General features: G+C 40.5%; 1 protein-coding gene across 1 annotated transcript in view; it reads left to right on the forward strand.

Annotated features, from left to right (window-relative positions):
• Window positions 1–12,536, forward strand: part of CUNH12orf75 (chromosome unknown C12orf75 homolog) — a 71,800-nt gene extending 59,264 nt beyond the window's left edge. The window contains exons 4-8 of the mRNA XM_023728906.1: window positions 7,353–7,388; window positions 7,480–7,515; window positions 8,153–8,232; window positions 9,008–9,042; window positions 11,572–12,536. Coding sequence (XP_023584674.1) covers window positions 7,353–7,388; window positions 7,480–7,515; window positions 8,153–8,232; window positions 9,008–9,012 — 157 coding nt within the window. The 3' untranslated portion in view covers window positions 9,013–9,042; window positions 11,572–12,536. The remainder of the gene's footprint in view (window positions 1–7,352; window positions 7,389–7,479; window positions 7,516–8,152; window positions 8,233–9,007; window positions 9,043–11,571) is intronic.
• The last annotated feature ends 12,295 nt before the right edge of the window (window positions 12,537–24,831 follow it).

Genomic DNA, 24,831 nt, shown 5'->3' on the forward strand with positions numbered 1-24,831 from the left:
CTCAGGATCCCTCTTCCTCTTTCCTTTGTTACTTCAGTCCAAGAGGTGGTAACCACTTTCTGCTGTCACTATTATCTCAGTCTTCTTTTCTTACATCCTCCAAGACCTGCTTAACTAATCCCTGATATTAAATTCTCTGTTAAAATACCTAATGTGGTTTCCTTTTCCCTGGCTGGACACTGACTGATACATTACTTGGGAGCAAGAATGGAATTTATCAACCACTCCCTGGCTTGATCATGACTTACTAAAACATCCAAAATACTTGTCACTTCCTGTTCATCAGGTCCAGTCAGTATGCTGTCATCAATGTACTGAACCAGTGTGATGTGCTGTGCAACATCAGTATGATCAAGGTACTGCAGAATAGATGACGACAGAAAGCAGGAGAATCTGTATAACACAGAAGCAAGACTGTGATGGTATACTGTTGGCAATGCCAGCTAAAAGCAAAGTGCTTCTGGTAATCCTTTCAGACTGGTACAGAGATAAGAGTATTTGCCACATGAAAGCTTGTATACCAGGAGCTAGGAGCTATGTTATTTATTTCAATAAACATACCACATCTTGAACAGCAGCTGCATCTTTCAAGTTTTGGTGGTGGCACTAAGATTTACAGCTCCCCCAGGTGGCAATAATTGATTTATTACCCTGGTAAGGAAGGGAAATTTCACAGGCTTCTACTTGGTTCTTCCTACCATGATAGCTCTTACTTTACAAGTCAGAGGGCCACTGTGTTGATTCTGCCAGTTGCCAAATATATCTATTCCATTTGTAAATTTAGGAACTAAGGACATAACCTTCAAAAGTGGTTGCAGCAGTACATCTACAGGGAACTGCCAGAAATTCAAGCTGGATTCAGAAGAGGATGTGGAAAAAGGGATATCATTGCTAATGTCAGATGGATCATGACTGAAAGCAGAGAATACCAGAAAGATGTTTACCTGTCTTTTACTGACTATACAAAGGCATTCGACTGTGTGAATAATAACAAATTATGGATTACATTGAGAAGAATGGGAATTGCAGAACACTTAATTGTGCTCATGAGGAGCCTGTACATAAACCAAGAGGCAGTCATTTGAACAGAACAAGGGGATACTGTGTGGTTTAAAGTCAGGAAAAGTGTGTGTCAGGCTTGTATTCTTTCACCATACTTACTCAGTGTGTATGCTGAACGAATAATCTGAGAAACTAGACTGTATGAAGAAGAAATTGGCATCAGGATTGGATGAAGACTCATTAACAACCTGTGATATGCAGATGACACAACTTTGCTTGCTGTAAGTGAAGAAGACTTGAAGCACTTCCTGATGAAGATCAAAGACCACAGCCTTCAGTATGGATTACACTTCAACGTAAAGAAAACAACTAGATAGTAGATAAGTGTCAGCTTTGGTTAAGGGAAGGACAACACACAATATAGAGGAAGTGAGCACAACTGGACCAAAGCAAAAGCTCAGAAGTTTCCTAGACATATCCGAACACTTTGAGGGGTCAAGTAGCTGGGGCTGGGGGCTGGGGACCATAGTCAAGGGGGACACCTAGGTCAATTGGCATAACATAGTTCATAAAGAAAATGTTCTACATCCCACTTCGGTGAGTAGTGTCTGGGGTCTTAAAAGCTTGCAAGCGGCCATCTAAGATACATCTATTGGTCTCGCCCCATCTGGAACAAAGGAGAATAAGAAAACCAAAGACACAAGGAAAATATTAGCCACAAGGACTAAAGGACCACATGAACTAGAGACTCCACCAGCCTGAGACCAGAAGAACTAGATGGTGCCTGGCTACCACCAGTGACCTCTCTGACAGGGATCACAACAGAGAGTCCCAGGCAGAGATGGAGAAAAATGTAGAACAGAGTTCAAATTCATAGAAAAGGGCCAGACTTACTGGTCTGACAGAGACTGGAGGAACCACTGAAACTGTGGCCCCTGGACACTCTGCTAATCCAGAACTGAAACCATTCCTGAAACCCACTTTTCAGACAAAGATTAGACAGACCTATACAACAAACAATAACACACATGGGAAACATGCTTCGTAGTTCAATCAAATATACAAGACCAAAATGGGCAACTCTAGTCCAAAAGCAAATGAGAAGTCAGGAAGGGACAGGAACAGGACAAATGGACACAGGGAACCTGGCTTAGAAAGGGGGAGTGTGCTGTCACGTCGTGGGGATTGTAGCCAATGTCACAAAACGATATATATGTAAATTTTTAAATGAGAAATTAACTTGAGCTGTAAACTTTCACCTAAAGTATAATTAAAAAAAAAGAAATCAGTCAGTGAAAACCCTATTGAGTACAGTTTAACTCCAGCACACATAGGTTAGCATAAGTTGGTTCTGACTCGATGGCAACTGGTAAACCTCATGAGCTCATGGTAGTCACAGCCTCCATTTTGAGAAGAGGAAAACCAAGGCTTTGGGAGACCGGATGACTTCGTTGCGTTTTTGTGGGTACTCTGGCCTGAGCAGTGGCTCCCAGCCTGACATTCTGGATCCTTGAGGTTGAAGAAGGACCACAAACTATTTTCATTACTTAAGAACCTAACAGAAATCTGTATGTGCCTACAGTGAGGCTACCCAGGCTTACCAAAATGTAAAATGCATTTGCCTTTGATGTAAATTACATAAACTCTCTGGGAACATTGGTTATCACATGCTGATTAGAAGCTCTCTTTGGCACTTAAATGTCTAAGAAAATTAAGACAGGTTGATAAGAAAATCATACAAAATTTGGGGTCTAGTGAGGGAAAAACTACAATGATTCCTTAGAATGATGTATAGATAGCGTGGCCCAGATGTTCAAATAGTCAAGGCGTTATGCAAAACTTGGGGATTTCCCCAAGAATTAGAATCTCAAATACTCAAGTTTCTTGCTGAGTTGCTTAGCAGTAAGATAAGTTTAACGTCCCAATTTCAGACTACCCCAGGACAGCGTCCACTTCTTATCAACAAGAAATGACCTGTCAGAGAAGTTAATCTCTTCCACCGAAGATGCATTTTTTGAAGACATCTGTTTGCAAAGACTAGTAGCTGTTAGGCAATTCCAGCAGCTTATCAGGTCCTTTGGCTTAATATCTCTGGGCCTTCCTTTTGCCAGGAACCTTTATGGCTTCCTGAAGAACGATTTCTTCTTCCTTATGCTATAGCCTATGCAGGTGTGGCAGGATGGTGTCACCCCAGCTGGTGGGATGCTCTTGGGCAGGGCTGGGGCAGCATCTGGTTTTCCTCAGGCACTAAATACAATGGCTTGGACCTATAAGAGATCCAGTTTAGTTCAGCCACCTTTTTCTGATTTCACGTCAGTCTGGACCTGGTTGTCCAGATGAATGGTTTCTAATGTAACTGCTGAACAGGACAACCCAGGTACCTGGATAGAAATGAGTTACATAGCAATTGGATACATTCTGCAAAGATTGTTTCCAGTAACTGTTACAGGTTCCTTCTAATGCTAAGGAAATGGAGACTAGGACTCTTCTCTCATCTTGGATCCCTCTTCCTTTAAGTGGGATGATGAAAATTCGTGAAATCTAGCTTAGGGAAGGGAGGGGTTCTCTAATACAGATTAGCACATGCCCACAGTTTATGACGCAGGAGTTGGAATCAGACAAACCTGGATTTGAATTCTGGCTCTATTACCTAGCCATATAACCTTGGTCGCACTGCTCAACTTTTCAGAGCCTCAGGTTTTCATTTGTAAAATGTGGCCAATACCTGCCTTACAGGACTGCAATGAGGATGAAAGGAAGTGATATATTAGCAGCAGCAAAGTGCCTTGTACTCATGGTTATGCAGGCAGGTTGTGAGACAGGAGGGAGGCCCAAAGCCTGTGCAAGAGTGGGGTGGAGGAGGCTCCCACTCTGTGTTGGTTTGTCACTGAAAGTGTTTTTTACTCTCCTTTTGAGAGGTAGTGTGGTGAATTAGAATGTGGAACATGGCCTTTGGTGTCAGATAGAGGGGGCTTAAATGTTGGCCTTGACGTTCTCTAATTACAAGACTCTTCTGAACCTATTTCTTCAGGTTTAAACTCTTAGAAAGGAGCCCTGGTGGTGCAATAGTTAAGTGCTCAGCTGCTAACCAAGAGGTTGGCAGTTTGAACTCACACAGCAGCTCTGTGAGAGAAAGACCTGGCGATCTGCTCCCATAAAGATTACAGCCTAGGAAACCCTTTGGGGCAGCTCTGCTCTGTCACATTGGGTCTCTGTGAGTCGAAATCAACTCAATGCCACCTAACAACAACAAACTCTTAAGAGTTATGCAGAATAGTGTTTATGTATGTGGAATTCCCCACTTTGTACCTGACACACGGAGAGACTCATTAATGTTACCATTTTTGTCTATGTAGTCTTTGAGTCTCGAGTCCTAGCATTGTAGAGTGCTTGTTTGTTGAATGAATGGATGAAGCAGCAGTCTCATACATGGGAGCATATATACAGTAGGCTCTATAACTTATTTGAATGTTTAAGAGAATGGACATCTTACAAACATAAACCTTTATAAATGGTATTTTGAAAGGTTTTGTATTTTTATATTTTAAGCTGAATTTCAATAAATATGGCAGCAACATTATCATTTTCTGCCAGTTATATGTATAAGGTTGTTGATTAATTTTATAGTGGGGAACACATATTAGGTTTTAGAGTATTGAATAATTAATAAGTGATAATAGAGTAAAAATAAATTACTTACATTTGAGGAAGTTAAAATATATTTTAAAACCTTGAATATTTCCTTAAGCAGAATTAGGCAAAAGGAAAAAGAATTCAGAGAGATATGTAATTGGATGTGAAAAGAACAGCTTTGGCAGAAAGTATGAGACATTGTATATATCCAAATTTACCAGTAATATGTACCTTCAAAAATGACTTCATGATAACTTTAGTAACTCAGGACCAAAGTAAACAGTTGTGATAATCTTGAAAAAGTTTGTCACCATCATTTTCCAATTATCCATACTAAAGGCTTAAAAATCCATTTTAATTAAAAAGTAGTAAACAACACTATGTTAGACCACATCAATAAGAATAACACCATTTTCTGACATAATATGATTTTGACACCTTTGAATTAAAAAACGATCCATGTTGTTTTAGACCAACATTATTACATAGCATGAAATGAATGAAGGTGATAATTGTCTGACAATTTTAGATTATGTGCTCAGTTTGGATAAATCAGATCTGAAGGTGGATTTTTTGTACTCTATTAGAGTATTACCTATTGGGGCATGGCCAGCCCTCACCAGATAACTACCAGATCTATACTTTTCTTCTTTATGGACTTGGGGAGTTACTGGCTGTTTAAGTAAAGCAAAATCTCATGTGTATATGCAGTTATATGTGAAATATTCACAACTTTCAAATGAGTGAAGCCACATTTAGAAAATCCCTAGAAGATTAAGTTAGAAGACTCAGTGTTCAATTAGAAGATTTATGTATTTTCAGTCTGCTTTCTTCTTGACCGAAGCCCCTTAGAATTACATGTAGAGTTCAGCCAGATACATTTGAATCTTGTTTTTCTTTCAGAGAAGTAACTTAGAAACGGCAGAGTTTTCCCACTTACTAGTATTTCATGGAAAGCTTCTTGGTCCTCTAATAAATGTGCTGAGGAACATCAAGTAGATTATGGATTCCTCTTATGCAAGGAAAGTAACTGTACATTTTCAAGTAATGATTCCCTCTAAAAACTTCCTTTTAAACGTCCCCTCCTGTTTGCAGTAAATCATGTGGAAAATGGTCAGTTTTTAGATAAAAAGAAGTCAAACTTGCTTTCATCCATTTTTGCACTAAATAAATCTTTTACTACATATAGTTGTGCCACTGAACTGGTATGAGATACACAAAATCAGTGTGTTCAGACTGGAAGGGCTCTCGGGGACCATCTGGTCGACCCTCTTATTTGGCAGATGAGGCACGGGCAGGCAGCTTGCCCAGTCTGTCCATCACATAGGCGGTGGATGGCACAGCCGAGACAACAGCCAAGGCTTCCTGATGCCTAATTTATGTGCTCTTTCTAATCTCTGCTGCGTTGTTTTTCATTTTGTTTGGCAGTTGAGCTTTTGGTGTTTGCTGGATTTGCATATTTGGTAAGTAGATAATTACTGATTTTTGTAGTGTATAAATGATTGAAGTGAAGACAGAATACTGTGTTACAGAAATGTTGTTGTTAGGTGCTATTGAGTCGGTTCTTACTCATAGCCCACGTGGACAAGAGAACATAACACTGCCCAGTCCTGTGCCATTCTCACAATCATTGCTAAGCTTGAACCCATTGTTGCAGCCACTGTGTTAATCCATCTCGTTGGGGTTTTTCCTTTCTTTCGCTGACCCTCTACCAAGCATGATGTCCTTCTCCAGGGACCGGTCCCTTCTGATAACATGTCCAAGGTACTTGAGATGAAGTCTCACCGTCCTCGCTTCTGAGGAGCGTTCTGGCTCTACCTGTTCCAAGATAGATTTGTTTCTTCTTCTGGCAATCCATGGTATATTCAGTATTCTTCGCCAACACCGTTAATTCAAAGGCATCAATTCTTTTTCGGTCTTTATTCATTGTCCAGCTTTTGCATGCATTTGAGGTGATTGAAAATATGATGGCTTGGGTCAGGTGCACCTTAGTCCTAAAAGTGACATCTTTGCTTTTCAGCACTTTAAAGAGGTCTTTTGCAGCAGATTTGCCCAATGCAGTATGTCAGTTGATTTCTTCACTGCTGCTTCCCGGGCTGTTGACTGTGGATCAAGTAAAATGAAATCCTTGACAACTTCAATCTTTTCTCCGTTTATCATGATGTTGCTTATTGGTCCAGTTAAGAGGATTTTTGTTTTCTTTATGTTGAGGTTTAATCCATACTGAAGGCTGTAGTCTTTGATCTTCATGAGTAAGTGCTTCAGGACCTCTTCACTTTCAGCAAGCAAGATAGTGTCATCTGCATAATGCAGGTTGTTTAGGAGTCTTCCTCCAATCCTGATGCTGCATTCTTCTTCATATAGTGCAGCTTCTCAGATTATTTACTCAGCATACAGACTGAATAGGTGTGATGAAAGGATACAACCATGTCACACACCTTTTCTGATTTTAAACCATGCATTATCCCCTTGTTCTGTTCAAACTACTCTACTGCCTCTTGGTCTATGTACAGGTTCCTCATGAGCACAATTAAGTGTTCTGGAATTCCCATTCTTTGTAATGTTATCCATAATTTGTTATAATCCACACATACTCGATAGGACCACTTAAAATAAACAAAATTGACTTAACTTTTAATTCAGTTTCCCCATAACCAAAAATGTAGTCTTTGGCTGTGTGATGAAATGGCTTATAGCAAATGTTTTTGACCTTCTAGAACAGAAGAATCAGTAACAGAAGATGACAAGAGGAGGTATGTTTGCTATTGCAGCTGGCTTTAATTTGAATAATTTTGGCCATGCCTCATGGATTTAACACACTGTAGCACATTTCCAATAATACAGATTCCACCAGGAAAACTTTTGGCACAGAGAATACAGGTAGGAGCATGTGATCTGAAAGGGATCTTGCCCAGGAATTATGATCTTTGCTTCTTTCCAGCAAGCTTGGTTTTTGTCCTGTGCACATGAGCTGTCTCATTTCTATCATTTGGCCTTTGTATGTGCTGTTCTGTTCGGATGACTTGCCTTTGTTCTTGCAGCCTTTTCTGTCCTTCCTCTTCTGATTAACTGCATTCTACTCTCATGATGCTGCATTTTATGTCTATAGGTAACATGTTTTTGTGTATCCATAGCGCCTAATACCATTTTCACCGCTTTAAATTCTTGATGAATGTCAACTAACTATAACATACCACTCTACTGACATTTATTACTCTACTAAATTATAGCATTCCGGGTTTTCTTCTTTCTCACAGCAGCTAAGATATCCAAACATTTTACTAAGTAAATACAGCTTGCTTTCTTTTTCTTTTTTTTGTATAGCCTCTTTTTAGCCTAGAAAAAACAATTATATTCCCAAGGGCAATAATATCCTGAATTCTACTTTTGAAAAATAATGAATCATTTTAATAATTCTACAATTATTTGAAGTACTCCATGATGCTCTTGCTTTCTATAAATATGTAGAATCATTTAAATTGGTCTGATTTTTCTGTATCTGCTTCTTTTAATCAAGAAACTATGGAGGGGTATATGTTGGCCTTCCATCTGAAGCTGTCAGTATGGTGTCCAATCAAACAAAGACTGTGCAAAAAAGTAAGTAAAATCATGTAGCATTTATTCTCTCTGAATATTTATTTTTGCATTTTGTGTAAGAATATGAAATTTATGTTTCAACTTGCTGGACTCAAGCTCTGCAGTTAAGTAGTTGTAGTGAACTGTATATAAAGATGATCTGTTCATTGTAATTCATTTGTTTTAACTACCACCCACATGTTACAATAATTCCAAAGCAAAGTCTAGCCTCTATTTGTGGCTGTGCTCCATGGATATTTTTAATTTCTTGTTAATATCGATGATCAGTCTGAAAATCAAAGCTAATGCTTTAATAGTTTTATGGAATCTTTGTAGAACATAAGAATAAATTCCTGTAATATAAAGATGACAAACTGATAAGCAGTCTGGTGATTAAGAGGAAAAATAACTGCCCACTATATAATTAAATGTGTTAGTACTTGCGGCACTAATGAAGTCCTTTTAAATAATAAGTATGACTGTAACCTTGTAGATAGCTTCTTGCTTAAGTAAAATTTTAAGTGAGGCTCCTGGTAGAGAATACTAATTTATTAATCACTATACAGTTGTCTTATGTATAGTTTTAAAGAACTGTTAGTATGTTTAGTTTGCACATGAGGTCATATTGCATTATTTTTTTTTAACATTCTATAATTGTGTTCCTCATTGCTATTTTGCTACTTTGTAATTTAGACTAGGGAATACATGTATGTTACTGCTGTTTATAGTTTTATAGGAAACTAGAATATGTTCTATATAATCTGAACATGTAATTTTTCTTAATTTTCTCTTTAAGATTAGAAGAAAATGATATAACTCAGTACTCAAGAGGTATTGTATATTTTTCTAAATAATTCTATATATTGATGATGAGTGAATTGTAGATGTTGCTATGTGTTTCTAAGAAATCTTAAACTTTAAGATTTAGAAGGACTAGTCTCATGGCTAAATATATGGAGTCAAGCATGTTTTATTTTATTCTTTAATGATCAGATCAGTAGATCAATTTTCTTTGCAATTCCTTTTTTTCCATTTCATTTGTTTTGAATGCAGTTCAGTTCGCTTAATAAGAGCAGACAAAACTGGTCCACCTAGAACCTGAGGCTTCACACTTCTTCATTGCCAAAAACTCTGCGGGACTAGGGCTTGAGAAATGAGATATAGGGAGAGACCAGAGAGAGGGCAGGACTGGGTATTAGATTAGGATGAACGTTGTTTGGCAGTAGCCAGGAATTAGTTAATATTCAGAGAGGGAATGTATCAGTACCTGAAATCTAATGGAGATGAGCTATCTCCGGTGTACAGAGATGCAGTTACACAGGAACAAATAGTAAAGATCATAGACTGAGTTTACAGGTTGGACAGTATAAAACATGTTCAATACGAATAGAAATCATTGTCTAAAAGATGAGACATCGTGGACCTGGGATCTTGGTGAAGGTCTTGGGGTTAGAATTATAGTAAGACGTACAGTAACAAGGACAAGAGAAAAATACTTTCATTTATTACCTACCCTCTCTACAATATACTGAGCAGCATTTCCATAGAAGCAAAGAGTCTCCAGTCATCTGGTTTGGCAATGCATTTGATATTTGAATCCTCATTGTATTTCAGTCTTGCTGAATGACATCCAACCTCAGAAACCTCCAGTGGTCAGGAGTGCCCTATCTCCTGATGTAGCCCACTCTCTTTTGGGAGTCAGACAGCATTGGATTTGAATTCAGGCTCTTCCACTCACTAGCTACATAGTAGCCTCAGCTTCATAATCTGTAAAATGGAGCTAATGTTTACCTTGAAGGATTGTTGTTAGGATTAAATAATAGATGGTAGCTTCTGGTATCACCGTAGTCATCCTCATTGTCATCCTCATTATCACCATCATCATGCTATTATTTTTTTTGTAACAAGAATCCAGCCATTGGCAGACCAGAGGCAAGATTGTTTAATATTGAACCAGCTTCTTGCATAGGGCCAGTACTGGTGTTGGTGATTGGGATGGGGTAGGGGTACAGAATAAGCTCACAAGTGTAGGCAAATAAGCTTTCATTGCTGTGGGGAGAGAACACAGAAGCTGTAAACACTTTAAGACAACAACTATGAAGTAGCCTATTTCTTCTTCTAAGGCTTTCTCCTAAAGGCAACAGCATTATGGAGGTTTATTTCCTAGTATTAAAAATATATATATACTGCTGTCGCATCAGTTCTGACTCATAGCAACCATGTAGGACAGAACAGAACTGCCCCATAGGGTTTGCAGGGAGTGGCTGATGGATTCAAAGTGCCGACCTTTTGGTTAGCAGCTGAGCTCTTACCACTGCGCCACCAGGGCTCCTATTCCCTAGTACCTACAGCCAAATCAGGATGTTCCTTGGGGAATTTACTGGAGGTTTTCTGTTTCCAGTATTTTTGATAGGGTTTTAACCCTCCCTAGAGATTTCTTGGTTTCCTGCTACTTTTCCCCTCTGCAGAAGTTATTTTATTATTTACATCAAATAGAAAAAATAATGTAGTTTGAAACAAGCACACATTACTCCTTACCCTCCTAAACCAAACCCTTTGCCGTCGAGTCAGGTCCGACTTGTAGAGACCCAGGACAGAGTAGAACTGCCCCACAGGGTCTAAGGATGTAATCTTTACAGAAGCAGACTGCCACATCTTCCTCCTGACACGGCTGGTGGGTTCAAATCACAGACCTTTCGGTTAGTAGCCAAGTGCTTAACCACTGCACACCAGGGCTCCTCCATAATGATCACAGCCTAGGAAACCCAGCTACTCTGTCGCACTGGGTCGCCATGAATCAGAATTGACTCGACCGCGCACAACAGATCCTCCCAGGAGGTTCTAACCAAGTAGGGTAAGGCTGGGGTTGTGACTGAATAGCTTGTATTTTTAATATGGGTGATGTTGACATGCAGCTAGGTTTGGCCATCATTTATCATGTTGTATTTTAATTGTAAATTTATAAGTCTCTTTCTCCACTTAACTTTGTCTTTTTATATAAATATCCAGTGCTTAGCACCGTGCTGGGTGCATACTAAATCTTAAATAAATATTGAGTAAATGCTACATGTGTTTTACTTAAAATCAGTAAATGACTGTAGGCTCGTTGTTAGTTGCCATGAAGTCAGTTTCGACTCATGGCAACACCATGTATGTCCAAGTGGCTGTGACCTTTTGGAAGCAAACTGCCAGGTCCTGGTTTCCAAGGTGCCTCTGGGTGGGTTTGAACTGCCAGCCTTTCGGCTGGTAGTTGCGTGCTTAACCATTTATGCCACCCGGGGACTGATATATTTGTATCTAAGTCGTACCTTTCCAAGCTTGCTAACTCTTTTTTTCATTTTTTGTTTGTTGTCTTCATAGCTTACAAATCAAGATTCAGAAGAAATTCAGAAGGAATTTGGTTCTGCGGGATATTATACTGTGCACAGACATTTCCAAGTAAATTCTAAACAGTTGGACCCCTGCCCCCAACCCCAAAATCTTAGTGTATCGTTAAAACCATGGGTACATGCTGAATTCTGTGGTAGTAGAGGGGAATTGGTTAGACAGTATACTCATTTATGGAACTTTCTGTGGGTGACTCATGAAAGACAAATTAACAAACTGTCATAGAAACTGTTACTGCCCCGTCTGGTTGGCTGTGCTCTGGCAGCATTTTCACCCTGGCCATTCAACACAGTTCATGAAGATCATATCTTTTCACTGATACTTTTTTGATAATTTTTATATAACAAAATCCATATCCTATTTGTAACTTAGAATAATAAGGCTTATAATAAACTACCTAAAGTAATATATTTGTCTGTTATCTTTCACTATTTCTACTTCACATTAATTTTTAGCTGTAACACTGTTTGATTGATTCTTATTGTTATCTTTTTCCCTTTTTTACTATTTGGTTTTCAGCTTTATTGAAATGTCAGAGAATTTCCTTTATTAGGAACAATGAAATCCATTGCAATATTGAAAAACAAACTACTTTAAATTTGCATGCCATATGACCATTTTGATTAAATTCCTGTTTCCTTTACTCCAAGGCTTATGTAACCACAAATACTTCATAGCTATTGAGTTTCCCACTCTACCTTCGTATAGTCATGGCATCGCATTATGTTAATTCTGTACTATTTTCAAGGACTTGTCATGGATGGTGAGTGGGATATTTGGAAAATTCTCAATTTGACAATGACCATGTGTCTTTACTTAGTACTGCAATGTAAATTACTCAGTTTACCAATGTATTTCAACAATTAAAATGTTTTTATCCCTCTTTACGTGGATTTCTTAATGATTTTAAGATCAACACATTGAAAGGAGTTACAGATGCCACTGTGATATATAGATATAAAATGTTGGTACATAAATAAATTACTATGGAAAACCAAAAATCTTCACAAGGAGAAAGGCATTATTTTATATATTTTGTCTTATATGATAACCATAGGAACATCAAATTGGTGAGAATCATTAAGAAATGATTATGACACGTAATCCTGTCCATAACTACACGTTCATAATGACATTTAGGTGGAAGACCAGCAGTTTATTCCAGTAGCGCTAACAGAGAGATTGACTTTTTGAAAACTTGTTATTTTGAAATAAATTTAGATTTCCAGGGAGTTACAAAGATTATACAGAGAATTCCTGTATACCATCACCCAGCTCTACTGATACCTGTAGTATGTTTGACAAAGCTGAGAAATTACACAATGGTGCACTATGAGCTAAACTACAAACTTTAATTGGATTTCATCAGTTTTTCCACTCAGGCCATTTTTCTGTTCCGAGATCCAATTTGAGATTCCATTGCATTCCGTCACGTTGGTTGTCATGTCTCCTTAGTCTTCTCTTCTTGACAGTTTCTCAGTCTTTTTTTGTTTTTGTTTTTCATGACCTTGACACTTCTGAAATACACTGGTCAGATGTTTTGTAAAATGGCCTTCGATTTGGATTTGTCTGATGTTTTCTCATGATGTTGTTAGTCGCCATTGAATCGACTCCCACTCATGCTGACCCTGTTTATAACAGAACAAAACATTGCCTAGTCCTGCACCATCTTCAGGATTGTGCGTATGTTTGAATACATTGTTGTGGCTACTGTGTCAATCCATCTTATTGAGGGTTTCCCTTATTTTCATTGGCTCTCTACTTTACCAAACATGATGTGCATTTTTAGCAATTGGTTTTTCCTGATAATATGTCCAAAGTAAGCGATTTAAAGCCTCACTATCCTCGTTTCTAAAGAGCATGCTGGTTGTATTTCTTCTAAGACAGATTTGTTCGTTCTTTTGGCAGTCCCTGGTATAGTCAGTATTCTTCTCCAGCACCACAGTTTGAAGGCATCAATTCTTCTTCTGTCTTTCATTTTAACTGTCCAACTTTTGCATACATATGAGGAGATTGAAAAGACCGTGGCTTGGGTCAGATGCACTTTAGTCATCAAAGTGACATCTTTGCTTTCTGAAACTTTAAAGAGGTCTTTTGCAGCAGACTTGCCCAATGCAATATGTTTGATTTCTTGACTGCTGCTTCCCTGGGTGTTGATCCTAGTAGAGTGAAAGCATTGACAACTTCATGATTAGACTGAAGTTACTGATTTTAGAATACCGCAGGGGTGAAGTGCTCTTCTCATCACATCATATGATACGATATCAGCGTGACTTATCACTGGTGGTAACCTCCATCACTTGGTTAAGGTGGTGTCTGCCAGGTTTCTGCACTCTTAAGTTTCTGTTCGTTAGAAGTGAGGCACTAAGACTAGCCCTCAAGAAGAGGGAATTAAGCTCCATCTCTCTGAGGAAAGAGTATCAAGGACTTTTGGGGCAGCTGTTAAAAGTACCACAGTAATTTATAAACATTTGGGAGGAGATACTTTGTGACTATGCAAATATCCTGTTTCTTAAAGTTTTGCCCACTAATTTTAGCCTTCATCCTTGGATCTTGCCCTCAGCAATGTGGTGTTCTAATGGTTTCTATTTCCCTCGTTCCTTCTGCATGTGCTATTTGGAATTTTTCTGTAAGGAATATTTGTCCCTTCTTCCTTACTTATGTCTTTATTCTGTTACTTATTTATATCAGTATGGACTCACTGATATTTATTTTGTTCTTTAGGTTATTATCTCAAACTATCACTATTTTGTTGCTCAGATTGTTCAAGCTTTGGCCTATGAGTTCTTTCAGGTTGGCTTCTGACATGTCTCATCCTTTTTATTTTTAAGATTGACTTTTAATAGAAAACAATAGTATAAAATGAAAATCTAATTCAAAACTTAGTTAAAACACATTCCTAAAACATCATCAAATTTCATTATAAATGAATAGTGTTTTCCGTATTATGACAAGTCTTAACATTTTCCTTCAACTAGACATTATTTAAATTTAGAACCTTCTGATTCTTACATTTTAATAATACCACTGTCTTCACTGTATCTTAAGGCTAATGCTTATAATTTTTATTAACTACTGGATCTTGAGTGAAAGACTGAACAAGAAATAACATTAAGATCTTTAACAAGAAAAGTGGGAAGTTGGTAAAGCCTTCCAAAAGTCTGAAATGTAATACCCTTTCAAACAATATATCCTGGTTCTTTGTAAGATTATTATAAAAATATGATGGGGAGATGAGTCTCAAGGAATTTCTGATTAGTAAAATTGTCTGATTGCAAAAAGTTTTCTTAAGAATAGCCCACTCCACTTCTAAGCTAAGAGACACTGCTACACTCTGATAAAAAAGACTGCTTGATTTTAGTTTTAGAAGACCTGGTTGAATCCCTGGAATGCACAAATCTGGCTTTGTCAAGTACAGCTGACTTCTGGGTTTTATTTCAGAATGGCTGACCTGAAGAACTGAGTTTTCTAGAGTGATCTGGACTTGGCTTTGGGGACAGAAGCAGAATAATAGAAGGTGCTACGTTAGTATAATGGGAAAGTTGGCTTTCTGGGTTTTTGACTACAGGCTCAGTCTTGCAAATGGGAGCTGTGTGTAGTTGTGCTATTATACCCATGCCTGGGTTGTGTAGAATTTCAGGAATGAAAAAGTTCTGTAAGGAAATCATTCTCAGGAAGATTTATTACTTATTGTAATGCACATGATAACACAAATGGTGCATTTCCATAGTATGTGCTCTAACACCCAATTCTGAGTTTCGTCGTTTACCTACCATTAGCAGCTGAGTTCTTGTTGTGCCCAAGATGTGCATTATTTACTAGGAGTCCAGCTGAAAGACCCAATCTTGGCATTCAATGTTCTTTATTATATAGTGGGGTTACACTGGGTTAATCTGTAAGGAACATACAGAGCAATGGCCAAGGTTGGCAGGGATTACTTGGGAGCACAGAGCTGGGACACCTAAGTCAGACTGGCAGATTAGGAAAGACTCCCCAGAGAGCAGACCCTGTACAGACATATAAAGGGAGAGTACGCATTAGCTGGGTTTGGGTAGGAGAAGAAAGAAGCTTCAGGCAGAGAACTGTATGTGGTATGTGTAGAGGCATAGAGCCTGATGTCCCTTGGCATATCCTGAGAACATTAGGAGTTCCGCCTGGTTGGTTGGTAGGTGAGGATAAGTGAGATGGGAGAAGTGTGCAAGGTGAGCTTTAAGGAGCCTTGGTGGTTGTGCTTAAACTTCTCCCCAAGTTTATGGGAAGCCACTGAGGAGTGAAGCAGTCAGATGAACAGGAGTCAGCTTCAGGATCTAGCACAAGCAAAAGCCCCAGCAAGGCAAGCAAGAGGGAACTAGGCGGAGGAGGGTGGAGAGATGAAGGCTGAGGGGGCAGTGAGCCGCCACAGGCCCTTCCCCCGCCGGTACCACTCGGCAGAGTCCATCACATTTCAACAGGGAAGTGATCACAGCATTATACCACTGCCAAAACAGAATCATGGCCCAGCCAAGTTGACGCACAGTCTTAACCATCACAGCAGGTAAGAGCTGTCCTCAGATATCTCAGGATAGGCCAGAGCTGGAGATAGAAATTTGTTGTCTGTATTTGGATATGAGTCTGGGGTACAGATGATATTTAACACCTTAGGGCTGGGTGGGATCACTGGTAGAGTGAGCAGAGAAATAAGAGATTGAGGGACTGAGTCCTGGGCCTCTCAGTGCATGGAGTTCGGAAGATGAGGCTGGCCAGCAAAGGAGAGCCCGATGGAGTAGCCAGAGAGGGAGGAAAACCAGGAGAGTTGAGTGTCCTGGACATTACACCAAGATAGTTGGGAATGAGATACAGTATTTGGAGTGCCATACAGTAGTAAAGGAGCCCTGGTGGCATAGTGGTTAAGAGCTATGGCTGCTAACCAAAAGATTGGCAGTTCGAATCCACCAGGCACTCCTTGGAAACCCTATGGGGCAGTTCTACTCTGTCCTGTAAGGTTGCTATGAGCCAGAATAGACTCAATGGCAGTGGGTTTTTGGATGGTAGTAAATGGTTAGGATAATCATACTCTCACAAGCACAGATTCCCAGAGAAACAAAGCTGAAAGGTACAGAGAATAGAGGCTGAGGATTTCAGTTTTGTTTCGGGCAGATGGTCTATCTTAAAAAAAAAATCCCTTATTTAGGTCTGCTGTAATGTTTGGCTTAGGCATATTTTACAACTTCTGTAGATTCTCTTTGGACTCTCTGATGCTTCTGCATAACCCTGGGTTTCTTGACTCCCTACAGAAGGAGGGTATGTTAGGAGAGTGATCTAAGGAGGTTGTGTTCTTTAGAAACAGGGTAATTGTCTTCTGTGTTTACTTGTAGCTTTAGTGCAGTTACAGTCACAAAATGTAAATTGGGAGAGTGGTAGTGGTGAGTGGTGGTGTAGCACCTTACTGGATATCAAAGCTCTCACAAAGCCACAATAGCCACAGTGGGGCTGGTATAGGAATAGATAGATCGATGGAACAGAAAACACATAAATATATTATAAATATAAATTTAATATATGATGACATCATTATAAATTAGAGAGTAAAGGAAGAGTATTTTTTAATTCTAATGGTGCTAAAATCAGTTCACTAATTTTGGGGGGAGAAACGGCAAACATCACCTAATATCCTATAAGTGAATTTAAGTGAATTTGAGCATAATACAAATGATGAAAACATGAAACAAAGGAAAATATTGGTGAGTATTTATCTGACCTGAGATTGGGAAGGAGCTTTGTATGAATGGTTCGTAAGGCTTAATCTGTAAAACTGTGAAAGCATCTTATGTGCTTACTTGTCTCTTGTCTACCTCACACTACTGGAATGTACAACCCATCAAGTCCTTCTTACAGTTGAATGGGGATCACAGATAGGTAAGTGAAATTCCAACAGGATATGACAAGTATTACGAACAGACACACGGGTCCACGGAGGGGCACCTACCCCAGGCTGGGAGGTGGAGGGAGGGTGTTGGGAAGGGTTCTAGTGGGACTCTGCTGCTTAGTTGAAACTCAGAGGATGAAGGAATAGCATGTAGTCGGCAGAGAAGTGAAAGAGAGATGGTGATTTAAAGAAACTAGAAAGTTCAGCATGGTGACCTCAGTGATGGTGAGTGGGGAGCAGTACAAGGTGTGGTGAGTCTTTGTCTTTCACTATTCAGTGAACTTTATGCCTAGTGCTCCCTGATCCCCAACACTAGCACAGTTCCAGCTCATAAGGATGAAGAACAATGATTTATTGCATGTTAGCTGAAGCCCTTTCATTTGCCTGATGGATTACCAGACACGCATACTGTCTTAGTCATCTAGTGCTGCTATAACAGAAATACCACAAGTGGATGGTTTCACTAAACAGGAGTTTATTCTCTCACAGTCTAAGAGGCTAGAAGTCCAAATTCAGGGGTCAACTCTAGGGGAAGGCTTTCTCTCGGCTCTGGAGGAAAGTCCTTGTCATCAGTCTTCCCTTGGTTTGGGAGCTTCTCAACGCAGGAACCTCAGGTCCAAAGGACACGCTCTGCTCTGGGTGCTACTTTCTTGGTGGTATGAAGTCCCCATCTCACTGCTTGCTGCTCTCTTTTAATCTCAAAAGAGATTGGCTCAAGACACAATCCAATCCTGTAGATTGAGTCCTGCCTCATTAACGTAACTGCCACCTATCTCACCTCATTAACATCATAGAGGTAAGATGTACAACACACAGGAAGATCGCATCAGATGACAAAATGGTGGACAGTCACACAATACTGGGAATCATGGCCTAGCCAAACTGAAAATAGTTTGAATCAAACTTTTTCCTTAATAATTGGCGTAAAATTCATGAAAAAACTTTGGAAGTTTAAAGGCATTTAAAAAAAAAAAATGGGCTAGTGTCATGCTATGTAATTCATGCATATACTGCCCTCTGGTGGACTCAATTTCTAGTAGCAGCTTGATCTTTTTTCTTATTGCTGGTGGGAACCCACGAATATATTAAGGAAAGTAAGATATGCATTACCCCCACTGGCAATATTGTTGTTAGGTGCTGTCGAGTCAGTTCCAACTCATAGTGACCCTATGTACTACAGAACGAAATACTGCCCTGTCCTGTACCATCCTCCAATAGATATGCTTGAGTCCATTGTTGCAGCCACTGTGTCAGTCCAACTCACTGAGGGTCTTCCTCTTTTTTGCTGACCCTCTGCTTTACCAAGCATGATGTCCTTCTCCAGGGACTGATCCCTCCTGATAACATGTCCAAAGTATGTGAGATGTAGTCTCAGCATCCTTGCTTCTAAGGAGCATTCTGGTTGTACTTCATCCAAGACAAATTTATTCATTCTTTTGGCAGCCTGTGGTATATTCAATATTCTTTGCCAACACCACAATTCAAAGGGATCGATTCTTCTTCAGTCTTCCTTATTCATTGTCCAGCTTTCTCATGCATAGGATGCAATTGAAAATACCATGGCTGGGGTCAGGCGCACCTTACTGTTGAAAGTGATGTCTTAGCTTTTTAACACTTTAAAGAGGTCTTTTGTGGCAGATTTGCCCAATGCAATGCATCTTTTGATTTCTTGACTGCTGCTTCATTGGATGTTGATTGTGGATCCAAGTAAAATGAAGTCCTTGACAACTTCAGTGTTTTCTCCGTTTATCATGATGTTGTTTATTGGTCCAGTTAATAATAGCTGGGAGTTTATATCCTGGCGTTTCACTTACTAGATGTGTATCTTGGTCATTTTGCTTAGCTTCGAGCCTTGATGGCGTAGTGGTTAAGTGCTAAGGCTGCTAACCAAAAGGTCGGCAGTTCTAATCCACTAGCCATTCCTTTGAAACCCTATAGGGCAATTTTACTCTTTCCTATAGGGTTACTATGAGTTGGAATTGACTCAAGGCAGCAGGTTTTTCTGTGCCTCAGTTTCCTAATCTGTAAAATGGAGACAATGATGATAATAATATTAAAAGCTGATTAAATACTTACTATGTGTTAACTCATTGACTCTCCATAACAACGGTAGCAATATTATTTCCATTTTATAAATAAGGAGACCAAAAGATCAGAAAATACCTTCTTCTCAGGATTGTGAGATTAAATGAGCTAATACACGTAAAGTTAGAAGAGTGCATTGCATGCAGTAAGTGCTCAATCACACGATCACCATTAGTAGTATTAGAGGGTTGGTTCTTTTACAAAAGCATTGCTGTGAACTGCATAGATCCTTATTTATATTTAGGTTGCTCTCGTTTTTAACACTTGCATAATGAAACATAACTAGTTGCCATCAAGTCAGTTCTGACTCTTGGCGACCCCATGTGTCTCACAGTAGAATGGTGCTCCATAGGGTTTTCAGTGGTGGATTTTTTGGAAGTAGATTGCCAGGCCTTTCTTCCAAGGTGCTTCTGAGTGGACTCTCACTTCCAACCTTTTGGTTTAGCAGCTGAGCGTGTTAACTGTTTGCACCACCCAGGGACCCCGTAATGAAACATATACCATGTCAAATAATAAGTGAGCTGCCAGATGTCTGAGCAGCCAGTTAAGACAAGCCAAAATAAAAGCAACAATCAAGTCTTTAATCATTTACTGTGATAGTATAAGCAAGAGGTCAAACCTGGAGAATGGTGCCTAGCTCCCCTGTTCTGTATTTCCCCAGGAATGGTGGACGATGGCCAGGTGGGTCAATGCAAATGAGAGGGGGTTCCTCACTACTGAGGGAGCCCTGAATAAAAGGCTCCTGCAGTTTAATGGAACTTGAGGGGAGGGGGAGGACTAGTGGTGGAAAAGTACTGAGTAGTGAGTCAGTGGGGAAAGTGTCTTCAAGGTCCTCCTCCCGCTTCCTCTGATAAGGAGGCTTCAGCAGAGGCGCCTGAGAAAGGCCTCTGTCAAAGGCTGCTGATAAAGAGGCGTCCACATGCAGATGCCTGGGCTAGGAATGCAGATATGCTGGTGGCTGGAGGGCTGGCGAGTGCTGAATCTGTGATTGACCCCCACACCCCTGCCGGGGACCAGAATGCATCAGCTGTGCACCTAGTCTGGGTGGGGAAGGCCGGGAAGGCAGCATCCTCCTGTGGCCTGCCAGGGACAGCCTTTGTAATTGCCTGTGGTCAGGCTTGGAAAATCACATGTACGTTTTAGTGAGGAGCCAACTCCTCAATAAGCTATGTTTATTTATATGTATTTTTCTAGACACTTATGTCAGGATGTAACTCCTCATTTCTTCAAGGGTTAATGTGAGATGGGATACTATGAGCTGCTTGGAGTTCATGCATCTTTTTGTCACCAAGCTTTTAAACAATCCCTCCCTTTGCCTGGGGTGCTTGGCTTGCCTCAACTACCGCTCCTTCATCTGGCTTACTCTGAGGTGTCCTTCAGAACCAAGCCCAGCTGTCACCTCCTCCGGGAAGCCTTCCCCGACCCACAAGAAGAATACTGTCCCCCCTTCTCCCCTTGCTTCCCTGTGTTTACTTCACTGTGGCACTCATCAACGCAATTGGAATCATCACAGAGCCACACAGCGACTGTTCCAGAGCCACACAAACAGGAAACTTCTCCAAGGCTCACCCTCACACTCTTCCCCTTGCTCTTCTTGCAGGATCTGGGGCTGCAATTTATTCCATTTACTCCTGTTTGTGCCTCAGTGGAGAAGAATCACTTTTCAGAATAATCCAGGACTTTATTTGAGAGCAGCACACACGTTTGTGTTTAACAGTTGCATGGTTTTTCAGGAGTGTATCAAGTGCTCAACAGAAGAACATCCAGAAGTGTTACAGCTGGAGAACCACAAGGCTAGGGACTGTGTGTGGGAGTTGAGGGGCAGAGAGGTGGGCAATGACAAAAAGAGTGAGAGGAGAAGGGAGCCCACTCTGTGATGAGGGGCCGTGGGCTGCAGGAGTAGTTCCTGGTGTTGGGACTTGGCCTGTGAGCCCTCTAGGGCTGCACTTTGTTATGGTGAATTATTGTGAGTTGATGTGCAGATGATTAAGTGCTCACTTACTAACTAAAAGGCTGGCACTTTGAATCTACCCAGAGGTGCCTTGGAAGAAAGGCCTGGTGATCTATTTCCAAAAGATCACAGCCGTTGAAAACCTTGTAGAGTACAGTTCTACTCTGACACACATGGGGTCACCGTGAGTCAGAAGCGACTCAACAGCAACTGGTTTGATCTTCTTAATTGTGAGTTCTCTTCACACCCAGAACGCTTTGCCAAATGTCTGTTCCGTTTCCTCAATTCTGATCTTACAGAACCACTTACTTGGAGGTGAAACATCTTTCTATTAAGTCTAGGGTTGCTGTATCTGTGATGTTTATTACAGCTTCCATTTTTCTGATCAGGAAACTGAGATACAGGAGAGCAACATACTTGCTTCAAGGCCTCTCTCTCCCAACAGCAGATTCAGACCACACATTTACTGAGCATCTGTGGGGAGTGGAGGGCAGGGTGGGGCTTGAATCCAGGTCTGTACACCCTCAGAGCCTTTCTACTCCAGCCTGTCAACATTAGAGATCTAAATGGCAAAAGAGTGGTTAAAAAACACAAAAATACAAGAGGAAATGAGAGGGAAAAAGAGAGAAAGCAGATGGAGGAGAGAAATGACCTAGTTACGGTATAGTTGAGAGGTTGTAAAGTGGCAGCATGCAGGCTGTTGGGGTTTTAGGAGGTAAACAACAGCCCTTTTTTCCTCTCCCAATTGGAACCAGTATAGAGAGAGAGCCAGGAGTCAGACAGGTAAAGATGAAAATACTACTCTTAAAAAAAACCAATTGTACTGGATCGAATAATGTTCCTCCAAAATTCATGACCATCTGGAACCTCAGAATGTGACCTTATTTGGAAATAAGGCGTTTGCAGATGTATTTAAGGACACTTGGTGGTGCAGTGGTTAAGTGCTTGGCTGCTAATCAACAGGTTGGTGGTTCGAACCCTCCCAGCTGCTCTGCAGGAGAAGGGCTTTGCCATCTCCTTCCATTACGATTATAGCCTAAAAAACCCTATGGGGCAGTTCTACTCTGTCATACGGGGTTGCTATGAGTTGGAAATCAGCTCGATAGCACCTAACAACAATAGCAGCAGTAGGTGTAATTAAGATGAGGTCCTTCTGGAGTAGGTGGGCCCTAAATGTAATATGACTGGTGTCTCTATAAGAAGAGGCGAAGACACACACAGACACAGAGGGAAGACAGCCATGTGAAAATGGAGGCAGAGATTGGAGTGATGTAGCTGCAAGCCGCGGAACACCAAGGATTGCCAAGAACCACCAGAAGCTCGGAAGGGCCAAGGAAGCATCTTTCCCAAGAGCCTTCACAGGGAGTATGGCCCTGCTGACACCTTGATTTTGGACTTCTAGCCTCTAGAACTGTGACAGAATAAATTTTTATTACGTAAAGCCGCCCAGTTTGTGGCACTTTATTACAGTAGCCGTAGGAAACTAATACATCACTAAAGCTGTTTGGAGAACATGGCTTTCTGTTTGCAGGGAAGTGGGTTTGTGAATGCCTTATCCCCGAATAGATGGATTTTCCCATCCAGCCTCAGAAGCAGGGGGCACTCTGGCTCCCGGGGAGGGAGATACATTGAACATGCCCAATTCTGTCTCTGAAATTCACCAATCAGAGGAAAAAGATGGGAGTGGGAGTCGTTGCTTTTGTTAGTTGCCGCGCAGTAGGCTCCAACGCATGGACCTTATGTATATAACAGAGCTCAACGTTGCCAAGTCTGGCACCATCTTCATGATCATTAATATGTCTGAGTCCATTGTTGTGGCTATTGTGTCAATCCATCTCATTGAGGGTTTCCCTCATTGTTGCTAACCCTCTACTTGGCCCTTTCCTTGGCCTTTTGGAGCTTCTGGTGGTTCCTGGAAAACATGATATTCTTTTCTAGTGACTGGTCCTTCCTGATGACAAGTCCAAACTCTCTCCATCCTCCCTTCTAAAGAGGATGCTGGTCGTAGTTCTTCTAAGACTGATTTGTTTGTTCTTCTGGCAGTCCACAGTATATTCAATATTCATTACCAATGCAGTAATTCAAATGTATCGTTTTTTTTTTTCTGTCCTCCTTTTTCATTGTCCAACTTTCTCATGCATGTGAGGCGATTGAAAAGACCATGGGTTGGGTCAGGCACACTTTAGTCAAAATGACATCTTTGAAAAAATGACATCTTTGCTTTTAAAAACTTAAAGGTCTTCCGCGCAGATTTGCCCAATGTAGCATATAGTTTGATTTCTTGATTGCTGCTTCCATAGGTGGGTTAGTCTAGCTAAAGTTCCTCCCACAGGAAACATGAAGAGTGGGGAAAAAGGCTGTTATGGATTGGATTGTGTCCCCCCAAAACATGTGTTGTAAATCCTAGCCTCTATGCCTGCGGTTCCCCCATGCGTCTGTCAGTTTGTTGTACTGTGGGGGGGGCGTGCATGTTGCTGTGATGATGGAAGCTATGGCACTGGTATTCAAATACCTGCAGGGTCACCCATGGTGGACAGGTTTCAACTGAGCATCCAGACTAAGACAGACTAGGAGGAAGGACCCGCTGGTCTACTTCTGAAAAGAATTTGCCAGTGAAAACCTTATGAATAGCAGTGGAACATTGTCTGATACAGTGCTGGAAAATGAGCCCCTCAGGTTGGAAGGCACTCAAAATACGACTGGGCAAGAGCTGCTTCCTTGAAGTAGAGTCGACCTTAATGATGTAGTGGAGTCAAGCTTTTGGGACCTTCACTTGCTAATGTGGCATGACTCAAAATGAGAAGAAACAGCTGCAAACATCCATTAATAACTGGAACGTGGAATGTATGAAGTATGAATCTAGGAAAATTGGAAATGGTCAAAAATAAAATGAAACACTTAAAGATCAATATCCTAGGTATTAGTGAGCTAAAATGGACTGGTATTGACCATTTTGAATTGGACAATCATATGGTTTACTATGCTGGGAAGGACAACTTGAGGAATGGCGTTGCACTCATTGTCAAAAAGAACTTTTCAAGATCTGTCCTAAAGTACAATGCTGTCAGTAGTAGGATAATATCCATACGCCTACAAGGAAGACCAGTTAATACAAGTGTTATTCAAATTTATGCATCAACCACTAAGGCCAAAGATGAAGAAATTGAAGATTTTTACCAGCTTCTGCAGTCTGAAATTGACCAAACGTCTGATCAGGACGTATGGATAATTACTGGTGATTAGAATGCGAAAGTTGGAGGCAAAGAAGAAGGATTGGTAGTTGGAAAATACG

Source organism: Trichechus manatus, unplaced genomic scaffold (assembly GCF_000243295.1).
Source record: "Trichechus manatus latirostris isolate Lorelei unplaced genomic scaffold, TriManLat1.0 scaffold00027, whole genome shotgun sequence".
NCBI lineage: Eukaryota > Metazoa > Chordata > Mammalia > Sirenia > Trichechidae > Trichechus > Trichechus manatus.